Raw genomic sequence first — 23,786 nt, 5'->3', positions numbered from 1 at the left:
CTCAAAAGGGGAGATGTAGGCGACACATGTGCTCGGGTGCCACATGTGCTTGGGCGCCACGTGGGCGCAAGCAGCACATGGGCTCGGGCAGCATGTGCATGCCCTTTCTTTGTTCAAGGTGGCCTTTATAGGAGTTCTCCAACTTGCCCCTATTGTGGGACTTCTACCTAGGTCAAAGTCATTTGCTGAGGAGGTTACCAGGGGGCTTGGGCATGGTGATGGTCTTCTTTGAAATTCCTTTCCTGGCCTTTTATTTCTGCAGGAGCTTTTCTGGGTATGGCACCAGGCCTTAGTTCCTGTTTTCCTGCAAGGTTAGTTTTTATAACTTCAGAGCTATTAGTTCCTAGGAAATGTACTGCCATCGCCTGGGGAGGGGGCCTTCCCTGTCTGCCTGCCTGCCTACATCAGCTTTGCTGCTTGCTCCAGGTCCATCCAGAGATCTCTCAATGGGACCCAGATTTTGGGGGTGATAGTAACTATAGGGACTGACGCCTGAGTCAGGTAATTATAACAGATGCCCAAGAATAGATATATTTCACAGTCAACTAACTCCCAAATATTAGGAGCAATGGTCTTTCTGTGTTTATATGAAGAATATCATTATGTAGTAAAACATGAAAAAGTTATAGGGAAAAGAGGAAAGCAACGAATTCCCTACGGATATAAAGTTCAGAGTCACTAGAAGGTTTGACTTTATAAGTAATCAAGCCTAACTTGGGGGATTTAGTAGCTAAAGGTGAGGGGTAAAGCACAAAGGAAAGGTTGAAGATAGACTCAGAAATTAAGGGTGCTTGTAAGAGCACTATAAGCTTCTCTGGGGGGAGGAAAAGGAGCAGTTCACTAATAAAGCCTAAAACGCTTGGGGTTAATATCCTATAGAACACAATTGACCATTAAAACTAGCATCTCGGACCTTGTGCTATTAGCATTAGTATTACTGTTTTATTTTAAAGAGGGTACATCTGTACATTGCACCTCGATTTACATCACTTTTTATCTTCAGTCTATACTCCTTTTCAAAAATTGTTTTGTTGTACACAGGGAGCCACTGTCATCCACTGATAGTGAAATTAAAAGATGTGGCTTGAGTATAGATGTCTAGAATAGTGACTCTCTAGGACCGTTTTGATTCACTATTATTTCTTTTATGTGTAGCTCCCATGATTTTAGCAGAATTTTGAATTGATTTTGTTGGGCCAGTTCAGCCAAAGAACTACCATGATAGGCTTTGTGACCTTTGAGCAGTCTGGGCCTCTTCCAGGAATGAGGAACTAGTTCATTCCTGGTAAGTAGGGGTGGGGGTTGCAAAACGCGATAATCATCAAAGATTAGGTCCCTGGAATGAGGTTAGACCTCCGAATGTAATTGCCAGGAGGTGAGCCAGATGATGCAGGCCAAGAGAAGATAAAGAAAAAAATACATATGTATGGCTCTGCTCTTCACACACTACCATCTGAATGCAGGGTTCCATCCCAATGGAAAGCCAGCAAGACTGTTCTACAGTACAAGAAGGGAGACATCCACAACATTGGCAACCATCGCCTGATCTGCCTATTGTCTGTCCTCTACAAGCTGTTCACTTGGTCATCCTGAAGAAGATTGGCAGAACACTAGATGAAGGACAACCACGCGAGCAAGCTGGGTTCCGGAAAGGATTCAGCACAATTGACCATATCCACACATAACCAAGCTCATTGAGGTTTCTCAGGAGTTCAAGATGCCACTCTATCTAACATTCATTGATTTAAAGAAGGCCTTTGATTCTGTTGAGACTGAAGCAGTCATCCAAGCCCTGGCCAAACAGGGTGTTCCAACTCAATACATCAGGATCCTCCATGAGCTGTATTACAAATTCACTATCAGGATCTCGCCACTCTACAAGGAAGTGATCATCCATGTCAAGAGAGGGGTTTGGCAGGGTGATAACCATTTCACCAAAACTCTTCAGTGCCACCCTTGAGAACATCATGCGATGACTGGAATGAGAAGGAATGGGAGTGAAGATAGATGGTCAGCAACTACACCACCTCTGCTTCGCTGATTACATCATTCTAATGACACCAAACATTAGCCAAGCGGCACAAATGATGGCCGACTTCAACCATGAGCTGAATCTCATGAAGACAATGTTCATGAGAAACGGTCTCATTCCTGATGTTCCATTCACTCTTAATGGAACAACCATCTCCGAATACAACAGTTATATGTACCTAGGTCAAAAAGTCAACATGACGAATGACCTGGCACCTGAGTTGCACAAGAGGAAGAGAGCTGCTTGGAACGCCTTCAAGAGCATCAAAGAAATAGCTAAGAGGATGAAGAACCTCCGGCTCTGGGCACATCTCTTTGATTCCACTATTCTTCCTGCATTAACATATGCCTCAGAGACCTGGGCCCTATGAAAACAGGATGAGAACGCTATTTAGGTCTCCCAAAGAGGAATTGAAAATGCTATGCTTGGAGTATCACGCTTCACTCAAATGAGAGAAAGAATCCATAGTTCTGACCTCCATTGACGATTAAGAATCAGGGACGCTGTCTCATTTGCCAAGGCATCGAAAATCAGATAGGCTGGACACGAAATGCGATTTGGAGATGACCGCTGGACTAGAGTCATTACCTACTGAATTCCACGGGACATCAAAAGATTGCTTGTCCGCCCATCTACTAGGTGGTTAGACTTCTTTGTCAACACCCTGAACGATCAGTTTGAGGCTCTTTGTGTTCCTGGAGCGAGCAGACACCACTGGGCTACATGCGACAGGGACGAATGGAGATGTTACTGGCGCCCACTCAAGAAAATCGATGAGTAACGGGATGTCAAGTGATCAAGTGATGTATGGTAGGATGTTTGCCTTTCATGCCTCCGACCTGGGTTCGATTCCTCTGCACCTCTCAGAGAGCCTGGCAAGCTACTGGGAGTATCTCACCTTCATGGCAAAGCCTGGCATTCAATATGCCAAAAACAGTAACAACAAATCTCACAATTTGTTGTGAGACGTTACTGGTGCCCGCTCAAACAAATTGAGGAAGTATGGGAGGACAGGACAGGACAGGACCTTATAAATAGTGAAAGTAGTTAGGTAATACACACATGAAAATAGTTGAGTAACGCACATATGCTGAAATGAAAGTAACTGAGAAATGCACACCTGCTAGAATGAAAATTATTGAGAAATGCTTACTTGTCAAAATGAAAGTATAAGAACCTGCTGAATTTAGTGCTCGGGGTCCTTGTTGAAACCCACTGCATCGGGTGGATACTTGGACCCCAGCTAGCTTGAACAATAAACCTTGCTATGTTATTTGCATTATCAGCTCTGTTCTCTGTCCTTGAGGGGTGGTCGACTCCAGACTCTAACATTCTGGACTCTAACAATTTAAAGTCACTCTAGGTTTGAGAGACATTTGGGTGTGTAGGACATTTGCCTTATGCTTGGTTAATCTTGGTTCAATCCCTAGTGCCCTGGACACTACTAGGAATGACCCCTAAATGTAAAACCAGGAGTAATCCCTGAGGGTAGTAGTAGTCCAGGTGTTTCCCAAGAAACAAAAGAAAAAAAAAAAGAAAGATTTCCTCTTATACAAAAAATGTTCATTGTGAATTGGTGACTCAGCAATCTCTAAAACTTGTGAGAACTTGTTTTATTTCTTCCTCGGCTTTTGTACCCCCAGAACCTTTGAAGCCTGCATGGCAGAGCTCATCTAGAAGGGTTTTAATGCTCTGGAATGAACTAGTGTCCTGAAATATGGAGTGGAACCCTAGGAAATGTAAAGTACATCCATCAATCTAGGGTAATGAGGAAAACTAACCTATCAGTTTTGGTTTGCTTTTGTCAAGGAACCCAATGTGCTGTAAATTGTTTAAGGGAGTCATTTATTGAAAAAACCTTGAAATGACGTCCTTCCTATGGGTGATTTTGTCCCAAGAACAACCCTGGATATTGAATACAGGGCAAGACCTCCCTACTGGGACTCAGTAGCCTGTGATGTCAGAGCCTCCACCAGCCCACCCTCAGCTCATGATGCCATGCCAGTCTCTGGGTTCGGTAATTAGAGTTCCACTGTGAAAACACATAGGCAACAGGACCAGTTCTTGATTCAGGCATTTGTTCCTGAGGACTTTCCTGCTCTTAGATCCCTACAAATGAGAGGCTGTGGAGAGGAAGAACCAGGAATAGTAGCTTCTCCACTAAAGTATCTTAAAGTTAGGCTCTGTTTTTTGCATGTTATAGCACACAGGGCTGACTGGCTGGTTACATAGTAGCCCTGTAGTACTGTACTGTTGTTCATCGATTTGCTCAAGCAGGCACCAGTAATGTCTCCATTGTGAGACTTGTCATTATTGTTTTTGGCATATCAAATACACCACACAGAGCTTGCCAGGCTCTGCTGTGCCAGCAGGATACTCTCGGTAGCTTGCCAGACTCTCAAGAGAGGGATGGAGGAATAGAACCCAGGTAGGCCGCGTGCAAGGCAAAAGCCCTACCTTCTGTGCTATCGCCCCAGCCTGGGTTACATAGTAAGGAGGATAACTCAGTTCACTAATTAGGACCTCCTTATTGCCAGGAGATAAAAACAGCAGAGTCCTCACAACAGCAACAGGCATGCTCTCTTCCCTCCCTCCCTCCCTCCCTCCCTCCCTCCCTCCCTTCCTTCCTTCCTTCCTTCCTTCCTTCCTTCCTTCCTTCCTTCCTTCCTTCATTCCTTTTGAATAAATTCACACTTTGTTTATTTTGTAATACATATCAGTCTCCCATCAGTCTCCCAGCAGTACAGCATTGCAGATTCTGTAAACTGAATCTGGCTCAAGACTTGTCACTAACTTTATGGGCACAGGTTATCTCTCTCCATACTCCTTTTGGTATTTGTTCAGTTTATTGCCAGCCTGTGTTCATTGCAGCTGTGTTTACAATTGCCCAAATCTGGAAACAACCCAAGTGCCCAAGAACCAATGACTTAAGCTATGTTATATATACACAATGGAATACTAGACAGCCATTAGAAAAGATGAAGTCATGAAATTTGGTGAAACATGACGAATCTGTAGAATATCCTATAGAATATCATGATGAGTGAAATAAATCACAGGGATGGAGATACACAATGATCTCATTCCTTTGCAGAACATAAAGATGCATTGCAGGAGAATAATGCCCAATGACAACAGAGACAAAGAGATGGAAAACTTGTCCTTTTTAGGAAGCCTGTAATAGTAGGGGTGAGGGGGTTACGCCAGGGAAGGGACCACTATAACAATGATAGGGGGAGATAGACAATTTTGATGAGAACTCAGTGTTGAAAGGACATAAAGTGGTATGCATGATATGCTTTCAGTAACAGCACTGCAACCCACAGTGCTTTAAAGGGATAAAGAAGAGAAAGGGAACAGCGCATTCCATTGAGGCAGACGGGAGGGTGGGTGGGTGGTGGGTGGGAGGGAAATTAGGAACATTGGTTGAGGGAAGGTGACACTAGTGAAGGGATTGGTGTTGGAACAGTGTATGCCTGAAACTCCATCATGGGTAACTTTGTAACTTGATAATTTATTGTGATTCAATAATTTAAAAAAATTAGTAATACTGGCAGGACTCCACAGACTAATATGGTAGGAGAGCTTCTGGTTTTCTTTGGAATTTGATTGTAGCATTGGCTGCCAATGGGGAAGAGAGAGCAGCACAGAGAATGTTATCCTCAGGGATCTTTCCTCCTGTCAGGGAACTCTGTCCCTAGAGAATGGAACTACCCATTAGATGGAAATCAACAGTGTGCCATCAAAATGCTCTTTCTGTCCTCTGCCTGTCTGCTTAGGCATCCTTCAGAGGCAGGGGTTTTCTTTGAAAGGGAGGATCAGTTACAGATTAGCCTCCCAGGAGACCTGTTGGCCTAATCACTTCTTATGTGATTGAGAATTTAAAGACCAGAGAGGCAGTGTAACTTGTCCAGGGCCATACAACAGATTAGAGGCAGAGCTTAGACAAAAATGAATCTCTCTGGTCCTCTTGAATTCTAGTTGAAAGAAGTCATTGAAAATAGAAAGTGATGTTGGTGGAGGTCCCCAAGTGAGTTACATGAAGTGGGGAGGAGAGAAGCAGCAGAAGAGAAGGGAATCTGCAACTTTCTCTATAAGGGAATCTGCAACTTTCTCTATATCCACCTCCACCACTCAGGGACTGGGAAATCTAGGGCTGATAATAGTTTGCTGTGAGCCTTGCTCTTTACAAGAATTAAAAGTCAGTCCTGGGAATTACCCAGGCCTTTCAGGTCCATTGCCTTTTCCTCTCAGGGGGAAAAAAAAAACATCAGATGAGGGGTCAGAAAGATAGCACAGAAAGATAGCAAGTTTTGCACATAACTAAACTGAATTTGATCTGCAACATCCCATACGGTCCCCTGAACACTCAGGAGTAACTTGTGATCATCACCAGGGGTTTCTCAAAAAAAAAAACAAAAAGAAAACAGAATTCCAGGAGGAGAAGAACCAGGAAGGATAACAAGTTATTTGAAAAATAAAGGGAGGTAAAGAGGGGTAAGGTAAGATCCATGCTCAAGAGAAAGCATGGGCTTCTCCAGAGTGGAGAGAGAGCCCCAGGACACATCCCAGCATTAGATATGAACGTCGGAAGGCCCATGTATATGCCAGCAGCATGTGCTTCTGCCTCCTTCACTCCAAGGTGGCTTTTACAGGCTTTTCCCAACTTGTCCCTGGGGCTGTCTACTTAGGTGAGAGTCAGTTTTTAGGGTGGTGGCCAAGGGGTAAGTTGGGAGGAGTTGATGGATTTCTTTGCCATTTCTTTCTTGGTTTCTACCTACTGGGGTTTCCTTGGAAGTGGGGGTCTAGCTTTATCTGGGCCTGCAGTTGTGACAGGCCTCACTTCCTGTGTCCTCAAGGTGGGTCCTGGGGACCTTAGGCTAAGTTGGTTTTATTACTTCCCAAGAACTCATTGCTATGAGAGGCAGGGGCTCTTTCCCTTTTCACCCGTCTGCTTCATATTCCCCACCCCCACCCTCCTGAGATTTCACTATCTTAAATCTTTAAGGGGAAAATGGTTGAAGGTCCAGACTTCTGGAGCTTCTGACAAAAGAACTGTAGACTCCGCCTGTGTAAGGGGTGAAACATCATGCTACTTAAATTTTAATGGAGAACAGGCAGTGATTTATTGGACTTCAGAGTTGTCAGTCTCAACACCTGAAAAGAAAGGACATGATTAGAATTTAAGCAGTAGATAGCCTTTTCTCTGTCCTTGAGTGAGTGTTTTGCTGTTTTAGAAAATACTGTCTCTCCAGGGGGGATGGGGGGATGGGGGTGGGAGGGATATTATCCATGGTGGTGGAAAATGGGCACTGGTGGAGGGATGGGTATCTGATCATTGTATAATTGAAACCAAAGCACAAAAAATTGTAAATCTACAACTTTAAAAAAATAAAATAAAATAAAGGGAAAAAAAAAAGAAAATACTGTCTCTGGAATGATAACAACAGAACTTAAAACAACAAAAATCTCAAGCAGCATAGCATTATATCTATCAATAAGATTATAAGAATGAAAAATAATTCTGAACCATGAGTTTGTTTGATAGGCAAGGACTCATGTATTCAGGTTCTCTTATGGATATGGAAACACAGGCCATTCATCTATATTAGACCTCGTAATAAAGATATTTAAAGAAAGAAAGAGTTTATTTTACAGACTTACGAGCTCTAGAAGGCTGGCCAATCTTTTTCTTGAAAAGGGCAACTCTGAGGTACTAGATAGGGTCATAAGCCTACATACCCAACATGTACTTTGATTTATTTCTTTTGCATTCTGGTGGGTTCACTACAGAAATATGTCTCTGTTTCTATCAGCTGCATGCCGATAAATATTATTAGGAGCAATTTTAAATATAAAGAATATCATGTAGCATCTTAGCTTTTAGATCAGAGCAGTATTCTCTAGTTTTTCTTTAAAAAGAAGTTTTCAGTCATCATTGGGATCATAGGAGTAGGCTGACATCTGTCATAGTCACATCACTGCTTGGAATAGATGTAACTGATTTTATCCTGGGAATATGAACCTAACTAGAAATTCAGCTAAGTTTCACAGCTCTGGGAGTGCTCAGGATAACTTGGTAATATCCCTTCCACTTAGGCGATAGTTGATCTGAAGGGGATCCAGACTTCCTTCACTCCAAGGTGGCTTTTACAGGCTTTTCCCAACTTGTCCCTGGGGCTGTCTACTTAGGTGAGAGTCAGTTGTTAGGGTGGTGGCCAAGGGGTAAGTTGGGAGGAGTTGATGGTTTTCTTTGCCAAGTCTTAAGAAACATGGGAGTTTCGTAAAGCTAGGCTGAATTTTGTTTGGAGGTAATTCTTTGTTTGGGTAAGGTAAAACAGCATTTTCATATTCCTGAATTTCCTGTAGCAATTGTCCAAGATTAACAACATATTTCTAAACCTTGAATTCAATAAGAAATCTGTGGATAAAAATAGCCTGCCATGCACTCTTTATAATAGCCAGAATCTGGAAAAAACCTGAGTGCCTGAGAACAGATGACTGGTTAAAGAAACTTTGGTACATTTACACAGTGGAGTACTATGTAGCTGTTAGAAAAGACGAAGTCATGAAATTTACATACAAGTGGTACTACATGGAAAGTATCATGCTAAGTGAAATGAGTCAGATAGAGAGGGACAGACATAGAAAGATTGCTTTCATCTGGGGAACTAAAATAAGAAAATGGGAGACTAACACCCAAGAATAGCCGAGATATGTACAATGAGGTTCACTCCATGGCTTGGAGGCCAGCCACACATGCTAGGGGAAAAGGGAGCTCAGACAGAGAAGGGAGCACCAAATAAATGGTGTTCGGAGGATCCTCCCAGGATGGAACAAGCATGCTGAAAGTAGACTATAGACCAAACATGATTGTCACCCATCGCCTCTTTTGCAAACCACAACACCCAATAAGAGAGAGAGAACAAAAGGAAATGCCCTGCCACAGAGGCAGGGTGGGATGCGGGGGAGGGGGGTGGAAGGGATACTGGGATCCGTGATGGTGGGAAATGGGCACTAGTGGAGGGATAGGTATTTTATCATTGTATAATTAAAACCCAAGCACAAAAATTTGTAAGTCTACAACTGTACCTCATGATGTCTCACTAATAAAAATTTTTAAAAAAATAGCCTGCCATATTAGCAGTTCAAAAGGAACTCAGTTGAAGCTTTGCTTTTGGAACTATTCTATATCTAAGAAGGGCTATAGCTAAAAGGGAAAGTCACTACTCATAGGTTTCTTGACATTACTTCTCTAATATCCTTTTAAGGGTATGATTGAATTTTCACAAGTTTCTTGATAATTGATGATGCCACACCCTGTGGAATTGATAACTAATCTTTAGGACAGAGGTTAAATCCTAGGTGACTTTAGAAGTAAAAGAAGTCCCATTGTCACTCTGTTATGACCTGGGTAAGCCAAATCTGAAGATTATTTCTTTAAGTTACACCTTAAGTACTCCCTAACTTTCTCAATTCAGGTTGGAAAGGCTTCTGGCAACCAAGGGAAAGTGTCATAAAAACCGATAGTTATACCCTGAACGTTTAGACACATTCAGGATATGTAAAGTCAAGCTTCCAGTCTCCCTGGATAAGTTCCTCAATGTTCAACATATGGTGCCAGGAGAGGGAGACCAGGATTCTTACTGTGTTTGAAGATGGCACATAAAGCAGAGCTTTGAGTTACTTCTCTTACTGTCAGCCTCTTCCCATGAAAGAGAGTTTTCACTCAAGTTGTTAAAGAATCTCTTCCTCATGTAATCTTTTAGTAATTTTCCACTGCATCAGCTCAAGAATAAGCAGTTTTTCTTCTTTAATAAACCATCCGTTAGTTTCCCTTTGAAAACCTTGTTGCCATGCCCATTATTTCTCTTCTGCAAAGTATTCAAGCTTATAATCATCTCTGGATGAGTATAAATCCCATGATGGAACAGGATGGACTGTTTTTCTAGCTACAGTATCTGCCTGATGATTCCATTAATTATCTCACTATTCTTTTCTTTTTCAACCACTGCAGTGCATAACAGCTATTTCCTTGAGGGCCTGCACTGCCCCCAATAGTTATAGAATTTCTTTCCCAAGCTTTGTTGGACTATTTTTAGCTGTTAAAAATCCTTGTTCTTTCCAAATGACTCCATTTTCATATAGAACTAAGAAATAATATTTAGAATCAGTATAGATGTTTGGGATGGAGTGATAACACAGTGGGTAGGGCATTTGCCTTGCACGCAGCCGACTCAGGTTCAATTCCTCCGCCCCTCTCAGAAAGCCCAGCAAGCTACAGAGAGTATCTTGCCCGCGTGGCAAAGCCTGGCAAACTACCTGTGACGTATTCGATATGCCAAAAACAGTAACAACAAGTCTCACAGTTTGTTGTGAGACATTACTGGTGCCTGCTTAAACAAATCAATGAACAACGGGAGGACAGTGCTACAGTGCTATAGATGTTTACTTGTAAGTCTTTTAGCCTATTGCAAGCTCAAAAACTAGCATGTCTGCCTTTTCAATTGAAGTTCTCTCTGGTAAAGCTCTAGCTTCTACTATCCTGGTTGGATTAGTAACAGCATGTGCAATGTTCATTAAGTCCCTCCATGACTAATCTACTTCTACAAGGAAACCACGTTTCATCAGAATTACCCAAGGAGGTACCTTTTAAATTCAGCCTACTAGAATATATTTTGTTCATTCACCTCTGTAGAACTGGAATCTAATTTCTACAAAAGGCAAATTACAGAAACACAGTTTTCTCTCCATCTTCACTTTAAATTTGCCAGGAGACTTAATAAGCTAGACTTGTCCTTTTGCATAATAACAGCAAGATTGGAGATCCATTTGGGGTGACTTATTATAAGTGTCTTATATTAATAAATTCATTAATAATTTTATCCATTATGTCTGAGTTACCTAATGTAAAGATCAGAAGATTCGGAGTTCAGCATGATTAGCTGGAGATGGCCTCAGAATTCTCACCTCCTGTAGGAGTGATCTAGCAGAAAGAGATCCATCCAGGTCTGGGAAAGATACTGGTTTTCAGGACTTTTTCTTGATGCTGAGGACAGGGCCCAGAGGTCAGTCATTATAAAGGTAAAGGTAAAGGCCCTCCCATTGATCGTTGATTTGCTCAAGCGGGCCCAGTAACGTCTCCATTGGAGACTTTGTTGTTACTGTGTTTGGCATATCGAATACTCTGGGTAGCTTGCCGGGCTCCCCGAGAGGGGCGGAGGAATCGAACTCGGGTCGGCCATGTTGGCCGCTTGTAAGGCAAATGCCCTACCGCTATGCTATGGTCATTCCTTGTTTGCCATAGCAGAGACAATTTCCAGTTCGTTCATAAGCCAGCTAACTAGCTTCCAGTCCTAAAGTTGGTAGAGTTATAACAGTACCTGCTAGTTTAATCTCATTCCCTTTTAAGCAGAAGATCAGATGATCATCAAAGATTAGGACCTAGATAGTGAAAATAGTTGAGGAATGCACAAGTGAAAATAGTTTAGTATTGCACTCTAACACTAGAATGAAGTTGTTGAATAAATGAGAAGTATAAGAACTTGTTGAATTTAGTGCTCAAGGTCTTTGTTAAAGCCCGCTGCATCAGGCAGATACTTGGACCCCAGCTAGTTGGAACAATAAACCTTGCTATGTGATTTGCATTATATCAGCTCTGTTCTCTGTCTTTGAGGGGTGGTCGACTTCAAACTCTTAACACTCTGCCAAAGGGTTCTGGAGTACTGTATTTGGCTTTGAGATTTCCTATCTGTATGAGGGATTGCTCCTACTACAGAGAAGAAAGACTTTTTTTCTGGTTCTATGCAAACCAACACAGTTCCATGAAACATTAAAAACATGCTAAAGGAGAAGTTGGTGGCTACACTGGTGGCTTATGTGAGTGAGGTGGGGCAGAGAGAGATGATAATTTTCTCCCATCCCCCACTGCCACCACGTGACCAGCTGGAAATGCTAGAACTGATAAAGTCTGCAGTGAGCCCCTGCACAGCATTGGATCTCAAGTCCTGCCAGCCGTTTTTCAAGCCACACCTGGCATCCCACCTGGTCTTGTTGTCATGGGATTTGACCCCCTCCACCCAAAATATCAGGGAGCAACGGACTCAGACTATAGTGAGAAAATGCTCTTTGCTGGAAAGGTCAGTCCTAGGCCTTACCCAAGGTTTCTGAGTCCTTGTCTTTCTTACAAAGGAATTTCAGGAGTAAATAAGCAGTTAAATAAAAACAGATTTTATTTGGAAGCTTTTAGGAAAGGGAAGGAGGAAGAGCAAAGAGAAAGTAATACACGTAAGGGAAAGTGCTGGCTCCTCCAGAGGTAGAGAAAACCCCAGTACACATCTCAAGAGGGGAGATGTGGGTGACACATGTGCTCAGTCACATGGGCTCATATGCTTAGGCAGCATATGCTCTCCCATCATTTGTTCAAGGTGGCTTTTATAGTTTTTTCCCAAGGTGCCCCATGTGGGGCTCTTAGCTAGGTAAGAGTCTGTTGCTAGGGTAATTGCCAAGGCGGTAGAGTTGGGAATGGTCCATTGTCTTCTTTGAAATTCCTTTCCTGGCCTTTGTTCCTGCTGGAGCTTGTTTTGGAGCTGGTGAGGGGTCCAGCCTGCTCTGGGTCTGTTGTCAGGTGCCTGGTTTTCACCTGAGTTCATAAGGTAGGCTCTTTGCAGCCTTGGGCTATTGATTTTATTACATCCTAGGAATTCCATTGCCAAAGGGGCCCTTCCTGTCTATACATCAGGAAGGAGAGACTTGTCAGATTCTGGAAGGGATGGGAATCTGCTCTTTTCTTTTTATCCACCTCTGTAAGGGAACAGCTGGGGAGGGGAAATCTAAAACTGATTTAGTTTGCTGTGAGCTTTGCTCCTTTCAGGAAAGGAAAGTCAGTCTTAGACCTTACCCAAACCTTTTTGAGTTCTTGCCTTTCTGTCAGAAAAGAATTTCAGAAAATGAACAGTGAAATAAAATTCATTTTATTTGGAAGTTCTGAGGAAGGAGAGAGTGAAAAACAGAGAGGAAGGAAGGAAGTAGGAAGCAAGGAGGGAGGGAGGGAGGGAGGGAGGGAGGGAGGGAGGGAGAGAAAAGGAAGAAAAAGAAAAAAGAAAGAAAAAGAAAGAAAGAAAGAAAGAAAGAAAGAAAGAAAGAAAGAAAGAAAGTGTGCTCAAGAGAAAACACAGAATTCCCCAGTTCAGGGTGAAGAGAGAGAGAAAGAGAGAGAGAGAGAGTAATATACTCAAGAGAGAACGTGGACTTCTTCAAAGTTGAGAGGGAGCCCAAATACACATTCCAGCATTAAATATGAAAGTATTTAATCTCAAAAAGGGAGATGCAGACAACACATGTGCCCAGGTACCACATGCACTCAGCAGCAACACGTAGATACAGGCAACACACACATACATAGGCTTGGACAGCATATGCAGACACTTCTTTTGTTCAAGTTGGCTTTTTTTTTTTTTTTTGCTTTTTTTGAGTCACACCCAGAGATGCTCAGGGATTAATCCTGACTCAGTACTCAGGGTCTTACCCCTGGTGGTGCTCAGGGGACCATATGGGATGCTGGGAATCTAACCTAGGTCAGCCGCATGCAAGGCAAATATCCTACCCACTGTGCTATTGCTTCAGCCCCTCAAGTTGGCTTTTATAGGGCTCTCTACCTAGGTAAGAGTCCATTACTAGGATGGTTTCCAAGGGGTAGAGTTGGCAGTAGTTAATGGTCTTCTTTGCTTTTCCTTTCCTTGCCTTTGTGACTACTAGAGTTTCTCAAGGAGGGGGAGCCAACCTTCTCTGGGTCTGTGCTGACCCAAGGTAAAAGTATTAGCCCTTAGTTCCTGTGTCCACAAGGTGGGTTCTGGCAGCCTTAGGGTCAGTGATGTATTATTTATCATTGCCATATGTAAAGGGCTACCTTTACATATTGGCCTACCTGCTTCAATATGAAATTCCATGTTTTAATACAGAATTTACATACTTTAATATATAAAATCAATTTACATGAATTTCTATCCTGTAAACATGGCTGACCTGAGTTAGATTCTTCCACCCCTCTCGGAGAGCCTGGCAAGCCTCTGAGAGTATCTCGCCCGCACAGCAAAGCCTGACAAGCTCCCCATGACGTATTCGATATGCCAAACACAGTAACAATTGTCACAATGGAGACTTTACTGGGCCCGCTTGAGCAAATCGATGAACAACGGGAGGACAGGGACAGGGATTAGATGTTAGAATTTGATACCACTTCAATACAACATAGCCTATTTTGTTATAATCCTGCTTTGTAATACCAGTCATACCAAATTGCTAACTTCTCAAATATAAGCTTATGTGCTAGAAAGTGAAAAATCCATAGACGTTCAGTGTACTCCAAAAGTATAAATATAATGTAAGTAAAGTAAAGACCCTCCCGTTGATCATCGATTTGCTCGAGTGGGCCCAGTAACGTCTCCATTGGAGACTTTGTTGTTACTGTGTCTGCCATATCGAATACGTCACGGGGAGCTTGCCAGGCTCTGCCGTGCGGGCGAGATACTCTCAGTAGCTTGCCAGGCTCTCCGAGAGGGTCAGAGGAATCGAACTCGGGTCGGCCATGTTGGCTGCATGCAAGGCAAACGCCGTACTGCTGTGCTATGGCTCCAGCTATAAATAAAATTATCTTATTCTTGGCCAAAGCAAGAAAGCAGTGGGCAGGGCACTTGTCTTGCTTACAGCCCACCCTGGTTCTTTCTCAGGCATCACATATGGTCCCCAAGTCTGCCAGTAGTGATCCCTGAGTACAAAGCCAAAAGTAGTCCCTGAGCACTGCTGGATGTGGCTCAACACAGAAATGAATATCTGATTCTCCTGGTAAAAGTTTATGAATTGTAAAATAAATTATCAGGGTGTATAATTTTCAAGGTTTTCTCATTTCAGAAGTACTTGAAAAATACATGTCACAAAACACCCAGTGTTTGTTTTTGCAGCCCTGTGACATTGGAGACTTCTCCTGGGGAAACTCTCAAAGTAATGTGCTTTTTGTCATTTTTTCAAACAGAGACCACCTGGGAGCGTCCCAGCGGTTCTTCTGGGATTCCAGCCAGCCCTGGTCCTCACAGGAGCTCTCTGCCTCCAACAGGTATTGTGTGCCCATTACTTTAGACAGTAGGGGATGATTGTTGGTAAGCACATGCCCACCTTCATTCCACATGGAAAGCTCAGAGACTGAGCCCAGGATGGGGTCTTGGGAACAAGGGTGCTGACAGGGCTCCTTCCTGCAGAATGGCGTCTCCCTGGCAGTTAGCTGCATCTCTGGTGGTTTTCTTCCCTCTGTCCTATCGAGTGTTTACATCGAGAAGGCTGCTGGTGGTTTTGAAGCTGAGACAGAACTGTTCCATAGCATTCCCAAAGGCATTAAAGTCTAGGACTAAAGAAAAAAAGATTTAAAAGAAAAATTCTTTTTTTAAAATTTATAAAAATTATTTATTTATTTTTAATGAATCACTGCGAGGTGCAGTTACAGACTTACAAACTTTTGTGCTTACATTTCAGTCATACAATGATCAAGTACCCATCCCTTCACCACTACCCATTCTCTACCACCAATGATCCCAGCATCCCTCCTACCACCCCAACCCTACCTCTGTGGCAGGGCATTCCCTTTTGCTCTCTCTCTCCTTATGGGTGCTGTGGTTTGCAATAGAGGTATTGAGTGACCATCATTCAGTCTATAGTTAGTCAAGATTGAAATTTCTGTTCCTGGCATCTCCATGAGTCCCACTTGTGCCCAGGTCATCAGGGGCACCCCTCTGGATGTCCACAGCCAGCAAAGCCAACAGGCCCTGGCTTCAGTGAGTGGCCATCTATGAACCCAGCGCACACTCCTGGGGTACCTGGGGAGCCATTGAGGAGCATATCTAAAATAAAAATTCTTCAGGCCCCATGGTTTATAATGCTATTCATGTAGATCTCACATGTAACACAGTTCCTCACCAGACCCTTTTCCAGACTGTGTACTTCCCTATACCACTGTCTTAGTGTCTCCCCTCACCTTCACTGTCCCTCCCCCATCCTTCTCCTGTGGTAGCTCCCTATGGAAGACCATTTCTCAGTTTTCTGTTGCCTTTGGTGTTTATTATACACCTACTGTGTTCCTTTATATCCCATATGTGAAGACGTCAAAAGGAGAAAGATATTTATGAGCTGACAATCAAACAGAACTGAACATTCAAACATTTCTGGAAAGAAAATGTGATTTCTTCTGAAAGTGTTGAGTTCTGTCTGCAAAGGTAAAGAATAGCAGATATTTAATGGAGGCATTCCTTTAATAGGTGGGATATTTTTTCCTTTTACAAGACAGCTAATTATAAGACTCCCCCACCCCCAGGCAGGTCGGAGGACATGCAAAGGAGGGCATAGCTTTGGGCTTCTCATGGTTTAGATCCTTTTTTTTTTTTGCTTTTTTTTGCTTTTCTTTGGGTCACACCCGGCGATGCTCAGGGGTTACTCCTGGCTCGTGCACTCAGGAATTGCTCCTGGCGGTGCTCAGGGGACCATATGGGGTTCTGGGAATGGAACCTGTATCAGTCATGTTGGCTGCGTGCAAGGCAAACACCCTACCCACTGTGCTATCACTCCAGCCCCATAGATCTTATATTTTAAATTTATTTTTTAACCCTATTTTCAGCGTCACCCCCTTCAAAAAGCCTTCCCTAACATCTCACTTTAGAGGCCTCACCCGTCACTTTGAATTCAACCCCTGTGCTATTTCATTGCCCTCAGCACACTTCCCACACTCCATGCTCAGCTCCTAAGGAAGGAGGGAACTTCATCTTTCTGTTCCTTTCATTGATCCCCCCAAGTCTCAAGGAAAGCCTGTGAGGGAACTGTAAATGTAGACACAATCATGCTATGAGGGTTTTTGTTTGTTTGTTTTGGGACTACATCCAGCAGTGCTCCCGAGATTACTCCAGGGTCAACCCTAAAGGATCACTTCTGGTGTGAGCTGGAGCTGAGCGACCAAGTGTGGCTCTAGGAATCGAACCTGGACTGTCTGTGTGTAAGACAAGTACCTGTTTGCTGAGCTACCTCTCTTCCCTAATTATTGGTGTTTAAACTTGATTTATTAGTTTTTGGTAAGAGGTATCATCCTAGAGTCAAAGTCTGGAAGTGGTAGTTGTGGTTCCAATTCAGGATTTAAAACTTAATTTCTTTGAAAATGTGACAGATGTTTGTAACTGAACAGGAGAGTAGAGCAGCAGTAGCAGGGATTTCATCAGTTGATCAGGTGGGAAGCTGGGAGCCTTCATATCCCTTGTGGAGCACTAGAGGGTTAAGGAGAGCACCATAGGCCATGATGATGCAACAGATGAACATAAAAGGACAGGGGCTGAGTGATAGTATAGCAAGTACAGTACTTGCCTTTTATGCAGCAGACCTAGGTTCTATCCCCAGCACTCCATGTGATCCCCGAGCCTGCTAGAAGTGATCTCTGAGCACCACCGGGTATGGCCCAAAACCAAAAAATTATCACAACTCCAGAGAATTAAACCACAAAACTGAGTTTGTGGGGAGGGAGCTTGAAAGGGAGGGATCTTGGGGTCCTTTGTCGGAGGGAGGTTGGTACTCTAGTGATGAGTATAGTGCTGGAATTGTGTGGATGGGAAACCACCATTACAGTATTGTAAATCATAGAACCTCAATTAATAAAACAATTAAAAACATAATACACTTCCATCCTGGATCTGGGGGAGGGAGACCACAGTGAGAGTGTTCCAGAGCTGTACTTTCCACACTTCTATCAAAATGTATTATTCACAGTTATATAAATTGTCTAACGAATTGAATTTGAAATTGATGTGGTGGAGAAATAAAACAGTAAATCAAATGAGGTGTGGGAGAACTATAAATGTGTAGAAACTTCCTGGTAGACATCTTTACAAATTTTCTAATTTTTGAAATTATATGTAAAACAAATACACATTTTTAACTTAAATTTTCAAAAGATTTTTAAAAAGCACCCCACCTCCCAAGGAAAGTAGTAGACATTTATGATTGACTTCCTAGGGGTTGTATGAATACCAATTATTGGACCAGATCGCCAGAAATGGACCCATTTGGCCTTCTCAGCTGTTGTTTGAGAATAGACAATTCTTATATACTACCTCTCTTTTGTTGTGTTTTTGTAATAATAGTAACAACAGTGCTGGGTTTCTTCCTTATGTCTGTTTGGCTTTAGACCAGCCAGTCACTAGAAAAACTCAGCTATCGTGTGACTATAGAGCAGAACAGGATGGGGTAGGCAAATTGGGGTTTTGACATATGGAAGGGCAGATGACACTCAGGCTGGAGAGATAGTACAGTGGTTAGGGCACTTGCCTTGCATGCAGCCACCTGGCTTTGTTCCCCTGTACCACATATGTGCCCCCACGCCCCACCAGGAGTGATTCTCGAGCATGCAATTATGCACGCATGCGCACGTACACACACACACACACACACACACAGTGAGGGGGTGGCGCAGGGGAGAACACAGTGACAGAGCTGGTTATGATGGCAGAGCTAGTCAGGAATTCCCCTTTGAGTGAGTTATCCTGCTCTTTTGGGCATTAACCCCAGCAGCATCCTGTCCCCTCTACATTTTTTTTTTGTGGGGCTTGCTCCCAGAAGAGGGGCTGGAAGAAGCTGGCTCAAGTATTCTGACCAAGAGGCCTTGGCGTGACAAATACCTGCTTTCTTTCTTTAAGTTATCATAATGAGACCTCAGTCTCCCCAGCACTGGGGATCCAGATTTCCAGGGGACCAAAACAGACTGGGAGGTAGGTAAAGGTAAAAGGTAAAGGTAAAGGCCCTCCCGTTGATCGTCGATTTGCTCGAGCGGGCCCAGTAATGTCTCCATTGGAGACTTTGTTGTTACTGTGTTTGGCATATGGAATACTCTCGGTGGCTTGCCGGGCTCTCCGAGAGGGGCGGAGGAATCGAACTCGGGTCGGCCATGTTGGCCGCTTGTAAGGCGAACGCCCTACCGCTGTGCTATCGCTCCAGCTTAAATCAGTGATGATAATTAATTTGGTGGTTGGGCAAGTGGGCAGACTGTGTGGACAATGGCTTTCTGCTTCAGCTTTTACTCTGAGGGACCTGATGCTTCCCAAAGGGAAGTAAGTCTCAGGGATCTTAGGCCTGTCAAGTCCTCTGCCAAAAGGGCTCTGTAGTCAACTGCATTTAGTAACCCTGTCTACTCTACTTCTCTATGAAAACTCAGTGTGCACTTAAGCATTCCAAAATGGCCTAAGCCAAAGCACTTTCATTTTTTTAATTTTTATTAGTGAAACACCATGAGGTACAGTTGTAGGCTTAGAAATTTTTGTGCTTGGGTTTCGATTATACAACGATCAAATACCCATCCCTCCACCAGTGCCCATTTTCCACCACCATGGATCCCAGTATCCCTCCCACCCCCATCCACCCTCCCATCCCACCCTGCCTCTGTGGCAGGGCATTCCCTTTTGTTTTCTCTCTCCTTTTGGATGTGGTGGTCTGCAAAAGAGGCATTGAGTGCCAATCATGTTCTGTCCATAGTCTACTTTCAACATGCATCTCCCATCCTGGGAGTATCCTCCAAACACCCTTTATTTGGTGCTCCCTTCTCTATCTGAGCTGCCCTTTCCCCTAGAATGCCCAGCTGACCTCTAAGCCATGGAGTACTCCTCCTGGTACTGATCTCGGCTATTCTTGGGTATTAATCTCCTATTTTGTTACTTTATGTCCCCCAGATGAATGTGATCTTTTTATGTCTATCCCTCTCTTTCTGACTCATTTTGCTTAGCATGATACTTTCCATGTAGTACCACTTGTATGTAAATTTCATGACTTCATCTTTTCTAACAGCTACATAGAACTCCATTGTGTAGATGTACCAAAGTTTCTTTAAGTAATCATCTGTTCTTGGGCACTCAAGTTTTTTCCAGATTCTGGCTATTGTAAAGAATGCTGCAATGAACAAACAAGTGCAGATGTCACTTCAACTATACATTTTTGCCTCTCTGGGATATATTCCCAGGAGTGGTATTGCTGGGTCAAATGGGAGCTCAATTTCTAATTTTTTGAGAATCGTCCATACTGTTTGCCAAAAGGTCTGAACCAGTCGGCATTCCCACCATCAGTGAAGGCGTGTTCCTTTCTTGCCACATCTGCGCCAGCATCGGTTGCTTTTGTTCTTTTGGATGTGGGCCAGTCTCTGAGGTGTGAGATGGTATCTCATTGTGGTTTTGATCTGCATCTCCCTGATGATTAATGACGTAGAGCATTTTCTCATGTGCTTTTTTGCCATTCAGATTTCTTCTTTGAGAAAGTTTCTGTTCATTTCATTGCCCCATTTTTTCTGTGGGGTTGGATGTTTTCTTCTTGAGGAGTTCAACCAGTACTTTATGTATCCTTGATATCAACCCCTTGTCAGATGTGTATTCAGTGAATATCCTTTCCCATTCTGTAGACTCTTTGCATTTTGGTCACTGATTCTTTTGAGGTGCAGAAGCTTCTTAGACCAAAGCACTTTTATGCGTGTATTTCTAACACATGTTCATACATATTAAGCTTCTTTGGCAGTAGTGCACACAAATTCTCAGCTCTAGGGTAACTTTTGCCTACTAGGGGACATTGACAGTATCTGGAGACTTTTTTTTTACTGTCACCATTGCCTTCAATTGCTTGAAGCCAAAGATGTTTCTATACATCTTCAAAGCACAGAACCCCAAGATATCAGCATGAAAATTACAATAGCCCTGAATGCCAAGTGCAGAGTGAAGAAGCACTGTTCTAGGGTAACTCATAACATCTCTGTTGAGCACTGCCTAAGGGTCACTGGACAAGAGCCAGTCAGCATTCCCACCAATACTAGATAGTAGATGAGGGTTTTTCTTTCCCCAAATTCCTGCGAGCACTGGTTGATTTTATTCTTTTTTGATGTATGACAGTCTCGCTGTTATGAAGTAAAACTCATTATTGTTTTGATTTGACTTGCCCTGATAATAACTCATGAAGAGCACTTTTCAACTATCAGTCATCTGTAAATTTTCTTTGGGCAGATTTCTTCCATTATTTAATACGTTTGCTTTTTTATTGTTTTATAGGTCAAAGTAAGTTAAAATAAGTTAGCATTTTGGATATTTACTCTGTCAAATGTGTGGTGAAAAAATGTTTCTGTATAGGATTTCTTTTCATTTTAATCATCTTTTATTTTTGCAATATAGAAGCCTTTTAATTTTAGGTAGTCCTATTTATTTTTGCTTCTGTTTGCTTGGCTAATGGCATTGAACTATTGAAAATTCTTCTAGATTTAGTGTCAGGAATGGTTCTATCTATGTTCACCTTAATATAATGTATGGTATTAGGTTGATACCAAGTTCTCTAATTCATTTTGAACTGATACTTTTTATATGGTGTGAGATAAGAGTATAAGTTCTTTATTTATTATTTTATTTTTTTACATGTGACTGGCTATAATTTCCAGAATACTTTGCTCAATAATCTTTCCTTGCTCCACTTCATCTAACTATATCCTTTATTGAAAATTTTCTGTCCATTTACTTGAGGGTCTGTCTCTGAACTCTGAGTTGTATTCTGTTTGTCTAAGAATCTATACCAATGCCACACTATCTTAATTGCTATTTATAGTAACACTAATAAATATTGTTTATTATAATTGTAATAAATACTGTATATTAAAAGGTAAAAGGTAAAGGTAAAGGCCCTCCCGTTGATCGTCAATTTGCTCGAGCGGGCCCAGTAACGTCTCCATTGGAGACTTCGTTGTTACTGTATTTGGCATATCGAATACTCTCAGTAGCTTGCCGGGCTCTCTGAGAGGGGTGGAGGAATCGAACTCGGGTCGGCCATGTTGGCCGCTTGTAAGGCGAACGCCCTACCGCTGTGCTATCGCTCCTAAACACCAGTACCACAATATCTTGATTACTGTAACATTTTAATATAATTTAAGGTTGTAGAAAGAAAGAAAATTCTTTTATATTATTTTGGCTAAGGGTGCTTTGGCTATTCTGATTTTATTACTCTGTATAAATTTTAACAGCATTTTATCTATATTTATGAAAAATTTCTTGGGTATTTTATACAGTCTTCATTAAGTCTGTATAGTACTTTGGATAGGATGGTCATTTTAACAATATTAATTCTTCTAATCCATGAGCAGTGGAATTGCTTCTATTTCCTTGTGTCCTCTACAATTTTTTTTTAGTAACGGCAGAGTTTTATTTGTATAAGTCTTTTACCTCTTTTGGTAAAGGAGCTGATTCCCAAGTACCTTATGTTTTTGTAGCACAATACTGAATGGATTTTGTTTTCCATATCTCCCTCATCTACTTCATTGTTTGCATATAGTAATACCCTTTATGTGTGTTTATTCTCTAGTCTGCCACTTTATTGTACAAGTGGATTTTATGAGGCATTTTTATATAGTTTTTAGGATTTTCTAAGTGTAGTATAATGTCAGTTGCAAATAAGGATAGTTTGATGACTACTTTTTTCTATCTGGATTCCCTTAATATCTCTTTTTCGTCTGATTGCAATGGCAAGTCCTTCCAGTATCATGTTGAATAATAATGCTGAGAGTGGGCAACCTTGTCTTGTACCTAATATTAGAGGTAAGATTTTTTTTACCATTAAAAATTATGTTGTGCTCCTATTTTCATTGTAACCCTATTTTCAATATCCAAGTTCTAGAAACGTATGAGTATCCGAAAACAAGTGATTATTGCAAGAAAGTGATGTATATTCAAACAGATATGCCCAAACCCTATACTGAATGAATATTCATTCAACAGTAGAATACGATTAAGCTATAAATAAAAATTAAATCATAAAATTTGCTACAACATGGATAGAACTAGAGGGTATTATGCTGAATGAAGTCAGGTAGAACAAGGGCCAATACAAAGTTGTTTTTCTCATATGTGGGATATAAAGAAATTTAATAAGGCAATACCGAGTGGCCAAAACCAATAGAATCCAAAGACTGGTACAAGTTTGCCAAGGGGATGAGGGAATGGGAGGTGGATGAGAGAAGTCCATAGGTCACTAACAGAAGGAAACTGACACTATTGTAACAGTGTGCAGTTAGAAAACTGCATATATGACAATCTAACAGTATTGAAAATCATGGTGTCTCAGTAAAAATTGAAAGAAATAGAAACAAATAATCAGAAAGGAAACCAGCATGACCATAGGGGGTGAAATAAAAGGGATCGTTGCATAAGATAAGGAGAGGGAAGTGGTAGGTATGGGACCTCTGGGGCTCCCCTTGTCAAAGGATGGTGTTTCATTCTGAACATGATGGGTAAGAGCAAAGACAATGCAGTGGTCGGTATTGTCTTTGTGATATATGTCATGTTGAAATACATATCCTTAACTTCACTATCAGGATATCTCTTGATTATCTCTCTTTTTTTTTTTTTGCTTTTCGGGTAACACCCGATGATGCTCAAGGATTACTCCTAGCTCTGCACTCAAGAATTACACCTGGCAGTGCTTGGGGGACCATAAGGGTGCTGAGAATCGAACCCAGGTTGGCCACATGCAGGGCAAATGCCCGACCCACTGTGCTATTGCTCCAGTCCCTTGATTATCATTTTGACTATCATTGTGGACATTGGAGAGATTGGAACTGCCGGAGGGAAGATGGTAGTGGTGGTGTTTGTGATGATGCGTGTGAGAACATTTATATGAGGGTAGAAAACTTAGTCAGAGTTTGATGGAACTACAAATTAACTTA

At 42.2% G+C, this 23,786-nt stretch overlaps 1 protein-coding gene across 2 annotated transcripts in view; it reads left to right on the top strand.

Annotated features, from left to right (window-relative positions):
• GAS7 (growth arrest specific 7) overlaps positions 1 to 23,786 on the top strand; it is a 287,236-nt gene that overhangs the window by 207,145 nt on the left and 56,305 nt on the right. For both annotated transcript variants that reach the window (XM_056117931.1, XM_056117932.1), the window contains one exon: positions 15,063 to 15,143. In XM_056117931.1, coding sequence (XP_055973906.1) covers positions 15,063 to 15,143 — 81 coding nt within the window. The remainder of the gene's footprint in view (positions 1 to 15,062; positions 15,144 to 23,786) is intronic.

This window comes from Sorex fumeus, unplaced genomic scaffold, assembly GCF_029834395.1.
Source record: "Sorex fumeus unplaced genomic scaffold, SorFum_2.1 ptg000036l, whole genome shotgun sequence".
In the NCBI taxonomy this organism is placed as follows: Eukaryota; Metazoa; Chordata; class Mammalia; order Eulipotyphla; family Soricidae; genus Sorex; species Sorex fumeus.
The sequence above is the reverse complement of the archived record's forward strand: the minus strand, read 5'-3'. Positions and strand labels throughout refer to the sequence as shown.